General features: G+C 47.2%; 1 protein-coding gene across 7 annotated transcripts in view; it reads left to right on the top strand.

Annotated features, from left to right (window-relative positions):
- Positions 1–16933, top strand: part of CDC42BPA (CDC42 binding protein kinase alpha) — a 168915-nt gene extending 151982 nt beyond the window's left edge. For 2 of the 7 annotated variants that reach the window (XM_054576669.1, XM_054576668.1), the window contains 6 exons: positions 1671–1794; positions 2485–2602; positions 6772–6957; positions 9670–9787; positions 12196–12353; positions 12718–16932. In XM_054576669.1, coding sequence (XP_054432644.1) covers positions 1671–1794; positions 2485–2602; positions 6772–6957; positions 9670–9787; positions 12196–12353; positions 12718–12849 — 836 coding nt within the window. In that variant the 3' untranslated portion in view covers positions 12850–16932. Of the gene's footprint in view, positions 1–1670; positions 1795–2484; positions 2603–6771; positions 6958–9669; positions 9788–12195; positions 12354–12717 lie in introns of all 7 variants that reach the window. The other 5 variants (XM_054576674.1, XM_054576671.1, XM_054576673.1 and 2 more) reach the window with 3 other exon arrangements.
- The last annotated feature ends 531 nt before the right edge of the window (positions 16934–17464 follow it).

Raw genomic sequence — 17464 nt, 5'->3', positions numbered from 1 at the left:
GAAAAAAGCCATCAAAAGTGTATCTGTTGTTTCTGTTTGGTTTTAATACTGAAGTGCACACACAGAATGTTTGGCCTCAGACTTGCTGCCCTGGTGGCGCCTTGTGGCACCTCGTGGCACCTCAGGCCCTGGGGACACAGGCCGGTGACCGGAGGCGGGTGGGCCAGTGGGACCTGAGGGAGGACGGTCAGGCTTTCGAAAACGATTCCCACTTGGACGCGGACTCGCTATGGAGCTGCTGGCACAGGCCGTACGGCCCTCATTTCCAAGGCCCTGCACTTAATCTCATACCAGCTTCTTAGAGGAGTCCCAAATATTGGTATAAGGTCGAACCTACCCTCTCCTCTCCGCATGTGACCGTGAGGATACTCAGGCCTGTCCATGCCCAGTGGTGTGTGCAGAGTGGCCCGGCTCCAACCTGGCTCTCCCGGGCTTCACCGCTCTGCCCCCGGCGAAGGGCGAGGGTGACGCTCGGAGAGGGACGGCCTGACAGAATTCCAGCGGAGCTGGCTTGTCCTTTGAAGGGGCAGGGAGCCCTGTTTCCCAGAGATCCTCTCTCTTTCCGTCTTGCTTTCCCCGTCACCTCTTATCTGAGGGGCTCCCAGTGTGGCTGTCTCTCCCCATGACCTGCTTTATCCTCACAATTCTCAGGTTCCACAGTCGTGTTTCACATTCTCATCTCCTTGAAAAATTGTGCCCATTTTCACGTTCGCTGCTAGGAACGCAGTCTGATTAAGCTGCGGCACCACAGTATGAGGGGGGCGTGGCTTTTTTACCAGTCATCTTACTCCGTTCTGCCTTACCCTCCCGTTTGGCTTCCTCCCACGTCCTTTTTCTCACGTAAGCTTTTTGGGTATTAAAACCGAGTAAAGATGGGCTTTTCTCTTTGTCCTGATCTTACCTAGAGCAGGGCATCCCTCATGCCGCGTGGCCATAGCTGTCTGTTCTGCAGTCTGCCCGCGTCTCGCGGCGTGCTTTGGGAGCCTGCGGCTGACGGTCGTGTTTACTTCTGCGTGTTAGAACTGAAGTAGAACAAGATGGGCACTGGCCTGCTGGGTGTGTAAGATTAAATATCCCCTGCCCCCAGGATCGGAAGCGTGGAAATCGTGGCAGATTCCTGCCTTGAGTCATGGTGACTGCTGGGAACACCGCTCCTATTCCTTCCCCTGCACCCAAGATTGGGTCTTGCAAAGAAAACATTTTACTTTGTAAAAATAACTGTACTTGTTATCACTTGCATGACTAATTTGCCATTTATGCCTGATTACGGTGCAGGTTGCAATAGTTTTTGAACACCCTGAGCCACTGAAACCAGTAGCTAGAAGGAGAAAGAAAGTGTCGCTACTGGGGGTGAGGTGGCCAGAGCGACAGGGCACCAAGGCCGCTATATTTTTCTTTTTTTCTTCTAGTAAAATTGTGCTCTTTTATGTTTATAATCAAATAAAAGGGAAGTACACTTTGTAAGCTGTGTTTAATTTCAGGATCTGTTTATATATGTTCTGTTGAAAACTATTGCTTGTTTACCACGATCATCACACAACTTTTAAACACCAGAATCGCATGTACTGTACTTGCCCAATTGGATAACGTTTATATTGTCTTAGAGATGAATGGGTAAAAGGCATTTCATCTCTTTTCAAACATCATTGTTCTCCGTATTTTTTCAACAGAAGGGGATGAACTGGTGGTCCCTGAAACCACAGATAATAGTCGGAAACAAATGGTTAGAAATATTAACAACAAGCGGCGTTACTCCTTCAGAGTCCCAGAAGAGGAAAGGATGCAACAGAGAAGGTAGAGACCTCGTTTCTGCGGATCTTCATATGCTTTTGTAGCGTGGGAAGGGCTGTTCAGTGATAATCCTGCATTTGATTAGGGGGGAAAAGTTGATCTCTGAAAACCTATCATTCATCTGTGGTGTGGAAAACTGCAATGATGAATGTACACCTCAGTGTAATTTTAATTAACACTCTCCAAGTTGTGTGAACTAGATTAAAGCACCATATTTTGATTCATTTCTCTATGTGTATGGGGTACTTACAATTTTTAGAATGTGAACCTTGTTATAGAAACAGGACCCACCTGTGCATAATAGTAAACCCGTGTATATTTAAGAACTTCAGATTAACTCTTCTCTTTATGGCAAACAGAAAGAGGCTTGTGGTGTTTTCGGTTACATATAAAAACATTTCTAAGTGTTATCGATTATTTTAAGACATAGTAGATGCTCTGAATTACCCGTAGAGTAGAGCTGCTTTGACGTCTCTGCACTAAACCCTCTCTATTTTCCCACCCAAAACTGTAAGGCCTTTTATTTTAAGTGTAAAACAAATCTTCTAACTAAATTTTTGATTGAGTATATTGTTTTAATTCTATCAGTATTAACATGATTTCATTTATTTTAATGAAAAAATAGCGTCCTTAGTTTGTTTCTAGGGTTCTCTCGATCATGGAAAGTGTCTGAACACGTGTTTTCTCTTACAGAGAGATGCTGCGAGATCCTGAAATGAGAAATAAATTAATTTCTAACCCAACTAATTTTAACCACATAGCACACATGGGTCCAGGAGATGGAATACAGATCCTAAAAGACTTGCCCATGGTAAGAGAAACGAAGAGGGAACGTGAATATGAATTGGGGTTGAGTGAAGGAGGGGATCCATATATGTTTGTGTGTGTACACTGTATGTGCTTAGATACATATAAAACTTACTTAAAAGGATATATTAGGATAATGAGGAAGTGTTTATCTCAATATATCGCAATGTATGTAAAATGCATGATGGCATACCTGATGAGAAAAACGTAAAATTTAGACATTTATCAAAAACCAAACGCATCATGTTCTCATTTAGTTGCATACCCTACAGACTTGTCGCATAACCTAGATTTGCTGTTGTTGGTGAAGTAAACTGCCAGATGGGAAGAGGACTTGCTCCAAGATTCAGAACTTGGTTACCAACTCACTAATACTCCACTAAGGTTTAACAATTCAGTACAAGGAGCTGGCCCGCCTCCCAGAGAATCCCATTGGCTCGGTCATTAATGGTCACAGCTGCTTGTGACATCAGATCTTTTTCCTTTGCCTGGTCATTCTTACATTAAAAAAATGCAATATGGGAAAACTTGGGGTTTTTTTTTTTAAACAATATAAAGATTGGATTTTTGGACCTGTTATTTTGATATTAAGAATATTACTGGGCTCTCTTTATACTTAACACCTCAGTATCAGAGTGTTCTCCACAAACTGTTGAAACCTTAGCATCACCCTATTGATCAGTGGTGATAGCATCTAGATTTTGCACAGAATTCTAAGCATATTTTATATTCTGTGGCAATTTGGTAGATGCTTGTGAATTTTGGCCCACAGCGCTTTCTACGGAAGCCTGTGGTAGTTATCCATGTTAGTAGCTCTGCTGTCTGAAGTTGTGAACATCACTGACAGGAAAAACGATAGGTAATATAGAGTTTGACGTGCAGTCAAGTTTTGTTTTTTCTAAAGATTTTATTTATTTTTAGACAGGAAGGGGAGGTGAAAGGGGGAGAGAAACATCAATGTGTGGTTGCCTCTCGCACGCCCCCTACTGGGTACCTGGCCTGCAACCCAGGCCTGTGCCCGGACTGGGAATCGAACGGGCAACCCTTTGGTTCTCAAGCCAGCACTCAATCCACTATGCCACACCAGCCAGGGCAATTTTTTAAATAAAAAAACATAAGCCTTTAAAGATAGTTTTGCATTTATTTATTGGGAGGAACAAAAAAAATTGCATTCATTTGAGTCCAAGTTCCTCATTTTAAATATCCCAATTAAGATAAAACAGTTGAAATGTGAATGTGTTTATAGCTTCTGTGTGATAAATGAAGTGGTATATAGTATTTTAATGATATTTTTTGAAATTTAGTTAGTAATTTTTCAACGCCTGATATATATTTAGCATTGTGGAGAGATGGAAAGATACAAATTTGCAAAGCAACACATCAGCAAATACAAAATTATTTCAGGAGTTAACAAGGCTTTAATGGGCATTATCCTTTTAAAATTAATTTCTTTCACTTTTGCTTCATTTTGGCACACAAAAAAATATAGTTTTCATCTCATATTTCTAAAGCATAGCAAGAAGAAAATTTTTAAATAAATATTATGTTCCACATGTTACAGTATATTCCTTATGGTGAAATAGTTTTAGGACTTAATAAAAAGTTTCTCTGCTTGGTATTTTTCTGCCGTCAGGTGACAAATCAATTTGCTGATGTTCCAGAATTCTTTAGACGTTCATACCTGATAAGATTTGGGCTCCACACACCTGAATGAGCACACTTAAGCTAAATGTCAGATTTCAAACATTTATAAGAACCTTTATATCAGAGTATCCCTGCTTACTCTACCTTTTCTACTGAAAAGAAAACTGTTTCATTTTTTTGTTCAAAATGAAGTCCAGGCTTTACTGCTGAGCAACTCCAGTTTGGATCCCACTTCCCAGGGGGCTGTGCCCCTGACTTCGTGCCTTCCGGGCTGGCTGCTCACCCCCCTCAGACCATTTGATTTTTAGCATTTGCTGTTGCTGAGTTCACGACCACCTCGTTGGTTCTTTTTGTCATTAACACGAGTAACTTTTTCCCCTGGCAGTTTTGAAAGTTCCTTCCATTCATTTCATATTTTCTTATCATGTATACACTTCTGGATTTCAGGGCAAGAACTTGGTGTAGACTTTTGAAACCTGTTCTGCTGTACATGCAGTATTGCACCAAAGGTTTTGTGTGAATTCCCATTTTTTGCAGTGATGACTTTATTTTCCCCTGATGTTTCCTCCCCTCACTAGCAAAGAGCATGCACGCTGGGGCTTTGCACAGAGCCCCTATGCTCACCTGGCCCCCGCTTCTTGGTACGCCGACTGCCCAGTGCCGCGCCCGCCATGGGGTGGACGGGCAAACAACCGACAGCCTGCCTGGCCGGGCCCGTATTTATTGAAAAGCTTGCACACTTTAATACACTCTCAGAATTGGGTATGTTCTTTCTACTGAAATGGGGTTACCTGTATTAGTGAGCTATTTACAAAAATAAAGATTGAGTCAATCTAACATTAGCATATAGAAGAGGAGTTTTCAAATACCAAAGTTACTATTGTCATCCGGGTAAAAACCGCGTACCCCAGACATTTCTGTGTTTTACTTCCTCAAATCAGTGTTGCTTCCCTGTGAAATACTCCACAAGCCTAGAGAGTGTGTTGGACGTCTTTGAAAGCTCAATGCTGTTTCTTCTCTCCCGAAGTAATGTTGAAGTAGGGTTGTTAGCCTGTGACCGTGGAAGAGGTAGTAAGGATAAGAGTCCATTGTTTTTAAGCTCCCGTGTCAGCTGTGAACCTTCTGTGTCTTAGTGAGCCAGGAGGATGGAAACAACGGAAACGGCACGCGTGTCTTAGAAGTACATGCTGTGTTTGTTTTCTTGAATTACCTTTTTCATAATTACCAGTTACCTTTTTTGCCAATTACCTTTTTCATAAACGGATACTGGTAATAAATGACAAATTTCTTTCCAATTGAAGCAAGAATAATATTTTACCTCTAGAAGATTTATTTTTAACATGTAACATCTTTCATAGCCCTTTACCGATTCCTAAAGTTGACACTAAATAAAATTTCTAGTTCAGTGACCTCATAGAGCTTTAAGAAGTAATTTAGCCTCTTAAAATCAAAGTTATATTTACATCAGTATTTTTTTCTATTTGGAAATAACCTTAGAAAGCACTGATTTCGCTCACATTTCTAAATTTAAAACCGTATCCTATATAGGAGCTTTTTTTTAAGCCTATATAATTTACCAGATTTTTTTTTTTTTAAACAAAGCAAGCTTATCTCAACTCTTGAGGACAGAAATGCAGTCAGTGTTCTCTCCAGCGAGTCATCCCACCTCTGCCTTGAATTAAGGAATCGTAGGATTTTTTCTGGAAAAACAGTTGTTTAGGAACTGAATCTTGAAACTTCCCATCAGGGAAGGTGACTAGGTACTGAGTGACAGTCCCCAAACACTCAGGCGTTATTTTATCTGAAAAACTAGAGTCCTTGGCTTCAAAAGTTTTTTTCTGTATGTTTATTTTTTTTTTTTAATGCACCTGAACATGTAAGGGAAGATTTTTCACTTGTTAAAAAACAAACGTACTCTTTCGGGTGTCTAAATGGGGACAGACTTGGGCTGCTTCCAGGTAAACCCATAACTAGTATATTCCAGTTACTATTTTTATCATAGGAAAATAGGATCAGTGAAAGTAAACTCATATCACAAATTTATAAAGACCAGGAAACGGCTTTAGGTTTCTAAAGAAACAGTTTCATAATGCTTCTGGTGAAAGGCTGGTTATTGGTCCACTTGTTCTTTTATTATTTCTTGCTTTTTCTATCCTTAATATTTTTGGTAGATGTTTGCCATGTTTTGATTCTGTCACATGAGAAAACACTGAAGTAAAATCTGACAGTCTCCTTATGGCTCTGAAAGTCCAGTTTCTACTCACTTGATGATAATAGAAAAGAATAATTTTATTGGATGTGTTATTATTATTTATTATTATGCAAATTATCTATTTAAGTAGCTGGTGCAAGAGGATTACAAAATTTAACTCACTGAGGCCTAAAAGCAGTTCACAAAGGATTCGCTGCTGATGCAATATGCTTCACTTCACTCTTTCCTGCGCGCATGTCGTCTGAAATGTCACCTGTAACCAGCAAAGCCATTCCATCACCTCATTACCTTTTCTCTTCTTTCTGTTGTTTTGATAGCCAGGCTTCCCTTATCCATCCCCTCATCTTCACTCCGGTCTGATCTCCTCTCCGATCAACTTTGAGCACATCTATCACATGACTGTTAATTCCGCTGAAAAATTTCTCTCTCCTGATTCCATAAACCCTGAATACCCCCCGTCTCTGCGCTCTGTCCCCGGTACACCCAGCCTTAGGACTCCGAGGGTACGAACAGCGGGCCTGGTGCCCACTTGTACTAACCCCGTGTGGCTGTCCCCCGCCTGGCTTCCTAAGTCACCCCACCGAAGGGCGCCCTCTGGGCATTTCCCCGGGGCTGGTTTCCCTCTTGCCTGACCTCTGTTGCTCCTCCTCTCCCTCCTCCCCCTCCTCCTCTTCCTCTTTGTTCTTCAAGTCCTATTTTCTTTCTTCTCTTGAGGAAAAAGATGAGGACTGGGGAGGATGTCAGTTTTATTTTTGAAACTATATTGGAGGTTTTTCTGTATTTATTAAAATACTTCCCATCATGGTATTTTTCCATTATAGAGACCATGATGAGAAATGACCTCTAAGTGGGTCTTTATTCTGTGAAAACAGAAAAAGGATCCCAGAATTTATGAATTTTTCATAGCTCATTCAAAGAAACATTATATATTTAGTGAAATTAAAGTCTATAGTCGGTGCTATACACAGGCTCAGCTCCAATAAACCCCTCTGGAAAAGCTTAAAATCTCCAAAATAAAAAGTATAACAAAATAGTATTAACGAATAACAGGAGAAAATTACAAAAAGAAGCCAATCTTACAAATCTTTGAGTTGCCAGTGTGCCTTTAATTCCAACCAGGATCCAACATAAGAGAACTAAATGGAAGAGAAAAACTGCCAACTGCGCCACCCTGAGGCCGGGCCGCCCGGGCACCAGCTGCCGCCCTTCCGCTCAGCCTCAGGCCTTCACAGCCAGCGGCTTCGCCTTTGGCCTCAGCCTCGGCCCGGCCTCGCAGGGCCGGGGGCGTTGCCCTTTCACACCGACTTCCCCAGTTCCCTCGAGAAGTAGATGCTTGTACTCCTAACTTCAGGGGGACGTTTTCTCAAGTTAGTTTTACAGATAAAACATTTGGATCGGGTCACGCAAACCCATTTTCCATAGTGTCCTCTGGTTTAGAGAAATTGTGGCATCAACTCTTTATTTGTAATATAGTAAATTAATTTCCCAATAAAATTTGTGGGATAAGGAATTTATTTTCATACTTTTGTTTGTATTATAAAGTTAGTCTGAATTATAATGTTTTAAATGTCATTGACCCTAAACTATGTCATCTAAGTATCTTATTTAATAAAATAATTATTTACGACAAAATAAGCCTTAGTTTGGAAACAAGTTTCGGGGAGCGGATCCTCGAACAACGCTGTATATAAATCAGTCAAGAATTTTTCATATAAAAATGGCGGTGGAAATTTTGCTTAAATTGATCATTTATAACAAGAAATACCACTGGCAGTGGAACTTTTGCCCTAATTGCAAGCATATTTGTACATGAAAGACCAGCAGATTAGGTTCCATGTCACTTTATAATGAAGTTGAATGACAGCTGAATGAATGATAAACTTTTTTTTTAACGAAACCTATCTTCTGTGTGTCATTCTCTTATTACTTCAGCATCCAGTGTTACTAAAGAGCTGGTGTATTTTTTATAGGCCCAATTTTTGCCATTTGTCTCGGGGTAGGTTTGCTTTACAGAACAGGATCACACCAGGGTGTGGCGGGCCAGTGCAGGAGCAGGGCGGTGTGAAGGTGGGAGATGCTCGCCCCTGTCTCCCGCGCTTGCCTCTGCTGCATCGCGTGCATGTTGCCGGCATCTCCAGGGATGCTCCTGGATGCGTGAATGCTGAAATGTTAGCACTGACTGTTTCCTTTCCAAATTTCTTATTTTTTAGAGAAAACAAGGTAAAGCATTTGCCTTTAACAAGTAACATACCAGGAGTTGCATGGACTTTGCAAATTTGTCATGTGAACCAGAGTGGCTGTGGCGGATTCGGGGCCGGGCAGCCACCTCTCAGTAGGCGCGGTTCTGCAGAATGTATGATTTGGAGTTTTTCAAGTGACGTGCAGGGCTGGTGTGGGCTCCGCATGGCTTGTTTGGTCACAATCTCCTCCAGCGGTCAGCCCTGACGGCCCTTTGGGTCTCAAAGGCTGGGGGTCTCCGAGGAGGCTGCAGGCTTGTGTTCCCAGCGGGCCGTGGTCAGACAGCTTGTCCCACACACCGCCCTTCTGGGCGTGTGACTTTCTGATCACTCCGTGGCCCGTTTTCATACCTTGGACACCAAAATCTCTCACTGATTAGATGGAAAATGTCTCAAACCCATATTCCAAAGTTATATCACGTCACACTGGCTGTGGTTGTTACAAAAGTCGTGTTTACGACTCGATCCTGCTCGGTCTGTGGGAGGCAGTGAGGGTGCCTGGTGACCAGGGCCGGGAACCGCACAGGCACGTCTGCTGCCATGCCCACGAGGCAGCCACTTGAAGGAAGGGGCTTTTAATTGATTTTCCTTCATGTGGGATTGTTCAGCTATTGAATTATCCTAAGCAAATAAGAATCTCATACTTCGTTTCACTCAACTGCAAATGTCCGTGTAATTCTGCCATTCACCATCCCTTCTAACCATGTAACGATTACTGTTCTCACAACAAAAAAATGTCTTATTTGTGGACAGATGTTTCAGTAAGCAGAAAGGCGAGCATTTCTTGTTTGGGCTGAAGGTTACTTCTCTTCCTTAGGGCTTCAGCACCTATGCGGGCAGAGGGATTATACTGTCTGTTCCTTGTTCTGTATCACTCTGGTTAAGGTCATTTTGTTTCTTGAAATTATAGTGAAAAACAGACATCTCTGCACAGGAATCAGATTCTGTCTGGCTGAAAATTTTCTCTCTTGCTTTTAGAACCCTCGGCCTCAGGAAAGTCGGACAGTATTCAGTGGCTCGGTCAGTATTCCTTCGATCACCAAGTCCCGCCCGGAACCTGGCCGCTCCATGAGCGCCAGCAGCGGCCTGTCGGCAAGTAAGTGGCCTCGGCTGCAGGAAGGTAGGTCGCGCCCTGTGCAGCCCCACGCATCCCGTGGCTGACGGGCGTGCCCCATGCACTCCCAGACGCTTCGGGGTCTCGGCCCCTACTGGCTGCCCCGAGTAGGCCCGGTGCGGGTGGTAAGCACAGGGTCTTGGAGCCCTTTTAGAGCACAGGCCACCTCGGAAACAGACCAGTAGCCTGCAAAGTGCCCTGATGGAGGTCCACGGAGGTAAACAGGGCGGCAATAGAGGGAGCCAGGGGCAGCCGTCGGCGTGAATGCGCACAGAGGAGAACTGGGAGAATCACGTGCTCGTCCGGGGTGCCGCCCCGGTGAGTCGTGTCAGATGAATTGACAGAAGGCCAGTGGGGCTCCCGGATGGTGGTTGGGAGGGACAGAACCCGCAGCTCAAGAGGTGGGAGGGGCAGATCACGCAGGGGCTTGGAGGACAAGGTAAGACTTTTTTTTTTTTTAACGGCTTAGAAAGCCTGTGAAGGACTTCTATCCAGCTTGCATCAGGCTGCCAAATGGAGAGCAGGTTGGAGGCGGGCGAGGTGGGAATGCGTGTCCCGAGGGCCGCTCGCAGGGGCCTGGGACCCGGTGGAGGGGGGAAAGTGGAAACGGTCTCCAGATGAGCTTCTGGAGGTAGAAGCACTGAGACTCTGTGATGAACGAGTTGTAGGAAGGCAGGCGATGGGAGGCGTTGAGGATGACTTCCTGCCAGAGCAGGCGGTGATAGGACCTGCTGCCACTTGCCGGGCTGGAGGGGGCTGGCCGGCATTCCGGGCCTGTACAAAGGTCGCAACAGAGGTCCCAGGGTCAGAAAAACATTTGCCTGTTTGATTAACTGAGAGAAGGCTGGGGACAGGTTCGAAAGGTTACCCTTTTGCCACAAAAGCAAGATAAGAGTCATCATTCATTCAGTAACCATTTTTAAGGACCTGAGAGACGAACCTTCTGCCAGGGTACAGAGGGTGACATCACCGGCTGTCGGGCGCTCACAGTTTGTATTACCGGCCTCTTTTTTTCACTCTGAACTGTGGCATCTCTTCTCTTGGCTTCTGTACAGAGCCCTGAGCTGAGGGGCCAGGGGGGCAGGAAGCTGTGCTCCATTATGTACGTATGCCCAGCTGCAGCCCAGGAGCGACTTTTCCTTGGGGAGGAAGGGCGGAGAAGGTGTGTAGCAGGTGCTGTTTAATTCCTGGATCGTGTGCAGTGATTGTCAGGTGGTCATTGGAGCTTCTAACTGGGGGACGACTGTTCTGGGCTAAGGACTGCTCTCTGTCACCGCTCAGAAGTGGCAGGGCACTGGCAGAGATCAGAGAGCGCAGCCTGAGGGTGCCAGCCCACACGCAGCCCCAGGCCCTGAAGTGTGTCGGCGTAGCTTGGATGAAACCACTTCCCCACACCGACCCAGGAGAGAGTCAGATCGCACCAAGTTCAGCTTCACATTTAGGAGTCATTCAGTCAACAGCCATATCTGTTGCCCTGTGTTCCTGGGCGGCGGCCCAGCCGAAGCCTCCCAGGCCCAGGCCTTCCCTCCTTGGTTGGCTGTTGGTCACCTGCAAGCCCTGGGGTCAGCGCCCATGTGTGTGCAGCTGCCTGGGGCGCACCACGGACGGGCCTTCACCGGGCGGGGCCTCTTCGGTTCACAAGGGCTGCAGTATTTTTGGTGGCCGCTGGGTACATACGCTTTAAACAATCGTCTTTTGACATTTTTATTGAATGCTTAAAAAAAAAAAAGAAAGAAATTGGGATTTGTTAAACCAGCAAAAAGCTATGATAGTCACAATCTGTATCTGAACATAGTCTTTTATGACCAGTGGTGTTAACATTGAAGCTCAGTAAGAGCAAAACATTTTTTAAGCAAAAATTTAAAATAATAGGAAATCTAAGAGCTTTGTGTCTCAGGCTTTTTGCCCTGTAGAATGAAATTGCTTACATTCCTTTGGCTTTTAATGAGAATCCTCTAGGAGCGAAGTGGCAGGCGTCAGCTGAGATGGTCTTTATTTCAGGGAGACATCTGTCTTCCTCCATCACTCAGCCCGTTGTTGAGGGCCTGCCACACGCCAGGCCCTGGGCTGGGCCCTGGTGAGGCCGAGGCCGCGCCATCGGGGGAGGGCAGCCGTGGGCTGTGAAAGAGACGGAGCGGCCGTGGGAGCTCCGGACAGGGGAGGGACTCACGCAGGCAGGGCGGTCCGGGCATGGCCTGCGTGCGCTGCCCCCTCCCCAGGTGTCCCCAGGAGCAGGGCCAGCTGGGCGCTGGGGTGACGCGGCTGGACTCGCTGTCCGTCCCTGCAGGACTCTGAGCCGGGGAAAGGGGTCAGGGACCTGGGGCCGTGGGAAGGGTGGCTTACCATCCCCTCCGGCACCTGTCAAGCTTCACCTCGCTGACGCACCGCAGGGTCATCGGCACAGAACGGCAGCGCGTTAAAGCGGGAGTTCTCTGGAGGAAGCTACAGCGCGAAGCGGCAGCCCCTGCCCTCCCCGTCCGAGGGCTCACTGTCCTCCGGAGGTGTGGACCAAGGAAGTGACGCCCCGGCCAGAGACTATGACGCAGAGGTGAGCGCGGCGGGGGGCAGCTGTCAGGAGCGGGTTCGGAGAGCCCCTGTAGCCTGGGCGCGAGAGCCTTCGCTGTGAGCCTGCGATGGCAAAGCCAGCCGCTTGCGTCGCAGACTCCTGTTTCCTGGAGGCCTGCAGGCTCCTCGTAGCTTTTATGTCAATGTGACCGACATCTCTAAAGGCCTGAGAGAGGGCTCTTGAGTGTTCGTTGTACTCGGTGCTTCTTAGCTCAGAAAGGGCGTCTTGCCCTGAGAGTAGCAAAGTCACGAGGTCCTTTGGTCGGGTGTCCGGGGGGGGCACCGGTGGTCACCAGAGCCCCTCCTGCCCTCTGCTTATGACTAATGGCTTCCCTTGGGCCTTACAGGACTCTGATTCCCCGAGGCATTCCACAGCTTCCAACAGTTCCAACCTGAGCAGCCCCCCCAGCCCGGTGTCGCCGCGGAAGACCAAGAGCCTCTCTTTGGAGAGCACGGACCGCGGGACCTGGGACCCGTGAGCCCCTCGGCCCTCACACCAGACCAGAGCCGCTTCACTCTTAGCTGCCCGCCCCCTCCTCTCACTCCCGTCTCCCCCTCCCCCCTTCCTGGACACGCCAGCCTGGCGCAGCGGAGCTGGGGCCAGAGCCCTGCCGGCGTGACGCCCGGGCCCTGGCCCTCCGCGCCACGGCAGCCACCATAAAGGCAGACGTCCACGGAACAGCTTAGATTGATACTGATTTCATTTCATACACTTAGAGTTGCTTTCTATCATATTTTACCCCTCCCCCCAACGGTAGCTTAGGTAGACAGATTACACAAAGTTGTAAGCGCTAAGATAGGGTTAGACAGACTTGGTTTGCGCAGTAGCGTTCCAGTGTAGTCCCCAGACAGCGCACGGGCTCCCCGGCGGGTCCTGGGGCCGCCGCCAGGCTCCGCTGGGCACCCACAGTGCGTGTCGACCTGATCGTTGCCAGTCAGTCCTTATTAACGCAAACAATGCATATTTTACTACAATGCAGAGTTTAAAGTACACAAATGTAGAGGTTAAATACTGAATGTATATAGTGAAAAGAAGCATCTTGTATTCAGTGAAAGATGGATGCATATATAAGAGAGCATTTAATTTAAAGAAGTGTGTTGTTTCTTGTCTGTTTCCCAGCTCAGTAATTTAAAGAGTAGAAAGGCCTCGCGCTGCCGGTGCGGAGGGAGAGCGAGAGGAATCAGGGTTCCCTTTAGTGCTGCGTCCTCGCGCTGGGAGCGGTCGGAAAACGTACAGACTTCGGCTTCATGGGGTTGGCGTGCGACCCGGGCACCAAACTTGTAACATTTGAAGCCTCTTCAGCAGCATCATCAAAAGGCAGATTTCCTTCTATCCAGGACCTTTTTTCCCTAGTAGAATTGAGCCACACTTCTCATGTTTGATATTGTGGTACCTTCTGCAGATGGATGTAGGAATGCAGTTTTGTCACCTTCTGATCCCTTCCATCTGACACAGGGACGGCGGTGGCTTCTGAAGGGCCGTGAGAGGGTCACAGGGGTGCTTGTTCTTTCTGGGCTAATCCCGTCCCTCCTGAGTGGCAGTGAGGTGTCTCCCCCAGCTGGGCCGGCTTCTCAGGGAGGAGTCTGTTTTGAGTGTGGTGCCAGCTTCCTCAGATAAGCCTGGGAAAGGGGTTTAATTACCAAATAATAGAAAACCTCAGATGCAAGGACTTGAACAGCCTTAACCAAATATTCTCTCCCACACCCAGCGGGTAACGAAGTGCTCCCAGGGCACGGGCAGGAAGTGCGCCCCGCGTGGGCAGCTTGCCACCTTGACCGGATGAGTTTTCCCCCTCGTTTGCTACATTGTGTTGTTAGTCATATTTCCGTTTGAACCCCTGCTGTTTTAATTACCACGAGGAAATGAGATGCAGAACCAGGACTTTTTTCTTCCGGTCATTTCACCAGTTAAGCACATAAGTAAAGAAAGAGATAGAAATAAACGTATCTCATGGAAGTAACGCGAATTCTCCTCTTTTTCTTTTTATCTAAATTTGAGCACTAGAAACAGGGTTTTTTCCTCTCTCCTCCGAACTTCAGCTCGAGTGGGAGAGCTGTGGGTGGGGCGCTGCCGCCCGCCCTGAGTCCTCGCGGGGCCGAGCCGGGTCCAAGCTGATGCTGCTCGGTGGGGAGGCCCCTGACGCTCAGGGACGGAAGAACGGATCCTGTTTGGGGATTATATTGCAAAAGGTTACTGTAGAGCAGTTAAAAATAATGTCAAGCTTTGACATTTAGACGCTCTGGGCCAGGCACTCGCTCAGATGTGACCGTTGCGCTGCGGGTGGGCCTGACTGACTGCAGTTCTCGTCTCCTGAACCCTTGGCTTTGGGAGAAGAAGTGTCATACAAGACTGTTTTGTGCCCCCGGCATCCAGGGTTGGGCCTCGAGCTGGGCTGTTGCCGTGTGGCTCTGGTAGCTCCTTACACTTGGCGTTTCCCAGGAGAGGGGGGAGCCGCCGCCTGCCAGGGGCCGAGCGCCTGGCCGGCTGCCCCTCTCCTGCCGACCCGCCCATTCCCCTTCCCTCCTCCTCCCGCTTCCCTTCACGAGGACTCCTGGGTCTCTGTGCTAAGTCATTATTTATCTCTGGCAACTAAGTGAATTTATTGCCTGTAGGTGCTTGCTTTTTAATGGATGCTTTTAGGATCAACTATAACCCTGCCTGACGTCCGGACTCCACTACAGTGAGCCGGACCCTTCAGCCGCCCAACAGGGCAGGGAGAGCGAGCCTGCTCCGGCTGCTGGGCCCCAGGGCGGCACTTCCACGTTGGCCCAGTGGGGGCAGCCCAGCCTCCGGGGTTTTCCGTCACCATCGTCAGTGGTCTTACTGGTCCCAGGAGAGCAGTCCCAGATATGGGTAGGTTCTAACAGCAGGGCTCGGGAAGAAAGCCCGACAGGGGTAACAGTTCCAGGGGTTCCCAAGGGAACGGCCATCCTGCTGGCCTTATCCCCAGCATGAAGCAGGCACCGTCAGGGGCTTCTGGGAAGAATGACTTGAGAAGGTGGGGACGAGTGCCAGGGAACAGGAACCGGTGACCATCTGAAGCGGCAGCAGCCGTGGCGCAGGCTTCTGTGCTGAGGTCAGCCCTTGTTTTGTGGAGAACGTTTTAAGAACGTCTGTGGCAGCAGGAACTCAGTTCTCAGCAGAAAGGAAAAATAAATGAGATTTCTGACATAGTCCGTGTTGGTACTTGGTGCTATCTACGTCCAGCCAATTTGTTGTCGACCCTTGAATTCTGATTAATTTAATCTTGTCGTGTGCTTTGGGTGTATGAAGTTATATATATATATACACACATATATATTTTCTTTTTACCAAAAACGGAAGCCTGCCTTCTTATCAAATGGTTATTAAAGTATATTTTATTTCTTTAATTATGTGTATACACACACACCCTCCTAGCTTAGTGATTTGTTTTCCCAGGGAGCACAGTTGTAAGGCTAACGAGCTACAACTAAAAAGGTCCATCTCGAGTTTCCCAGTCAGTTCTCGTACCCAAGCTTCAGGGAAGAATCTGAAATTCCTATTATGTTTACAGCCACAATCTGTCATTCCCCGGTTGGCTCTCAGCCTTCCTCTGCTTCCCCTATCATTAGAATCCTGTCTTTCTGTTACCTAGCAGCCACATCTACGTCTGTGAAAGACCCGCTGGCACTGGTATGGTCTCAGGTATCGTAGAGAAAAGCCAGAGCAGGGCCAGGTGGACACCCCAAAGCCCCACGTACAGCGGGGCCTGCCTTCGGCAGTGACCACACACTGTGGTCCCAGCTGCACGGGGCCTTGGGACGTCACCGTCCGCTTTCTGGACAGAGTGGCGCGCTCGGCAGCAGTCAGACTTTGCCACTGTCCAGTTCCACGGGGCACAACAGGGAAATAAGGGGCACTTCGCTCACCACCTCCCCAGGCCCAGCCCCTCACAGCATTTCCGAGAGCTCCTCTCTGAAACCTCTTTCCTTATCGTGACCTCAGTTGTCACTCAAGCCCAGTGTGCAAGTCCGGAGCTCTGTCCCCCAGGTCAGCACTGGCAGGCAGGCCGGGTTCTCATCCTTCCCAGGGACAGCCATGGCACACAAACTGTCCCCGTTCAGGGGGGCGGGGGGCTGGACTAACAAAAGCAAATCAACCCTGAAATTTCATGAAAACAAAGTGACCTGCCTTTTTATTTCATAGTGTAATAATATCATTTGTTTCATAAATTTTTTAGGGTCTTTTCTCATTGTAATATTATTGTACAGTTTTGCATGGCCTAGGTGTAATCATTTTTTTGTTTAGAGTAATAATGCTGACAAATAATGTGCGTATGGAAGGGGAAAAGATACTGCTTTGGCCTTTGATCACTTCCTCATTTCATTTTGTTTGGTTTTCTGCCCTCAGTGTCTTAGGGAAGTTTATAAGAGATTCTCTGCTACCAAACAGTGGTGTGGATTCTTTTGCACAGAGATATTTAAGGTGGGATAGTAAAAAATGTAACAAAAGACTCCTCGCCAATATTTTATGTCGGTATCAATATTAACCGGACTTTGATGTATTGCAATAAAACAGGGAACTGTTAGAATTGAGTATTTTGTCTTTTTTTTTCCTGATTAAAAAGTCTGAGGAATGGAGAGAAGGTGACTGACTCTTTCGTCTTGTAGGCTCTGCTTCCCGCCGGTCCCCTCCTTGACCAGGCTTCTCCTTACCCTGCAGAAGGACACAGGGTTAGTTTAATCCAGGGCTTGCTTAGTTCCTTCCGTAGCTCAGGTAAGAATCGTGGTCAGTTCTTTTGAAGCTTCCAACTCCTCTCTTCTGGTCAAAACTGCCTACAGCCTGTATCAGTTGACATGGCCAGGTTGCTTCCACATCTTCGCTATTACTAGTAACGCTGCAATGAACATTGGGTGTATATAGCTTTTCAAATTAGTGTTTTGGATTTCTTTGAATAAATACCCCTCTATTTTTAATTTTTTTGAGCAGTCTTCATACTGTTTTCCATAGTGGCTGCACCAATTTACAAGGCCACCAACAGTTTATGAAGGTCTCCCTTTCTCTGCATCCTCACCAACACTTGTTTTTTGATTTATCGATGAGAGCTATTCTGACAGGTGTGAGGTGTTATC

This window comes from Pteronotus mesoamericanus, unplaced genomic scaffold (genome assembly GCF_021234165.1).
Source record: "Pteronotus mesoamericanus isolate MK-2021 breed Mesoamerican mustached bat unplaced genomic scaffold, CSHL_Meso_final contig_347, whole genome shotgun sequence".
Taxonomy (NCBI): Eukaryota; Metazoa; Chordata; class Mammalia; order Chiroptera; family Mormoopidae; genus Pteronotus; species Pteronotus mesoamericanus.
Note: the sequence above shows the minus strand (reverse complement) of the source record. Positions and strands in the feature narration are given on the sequence as shown.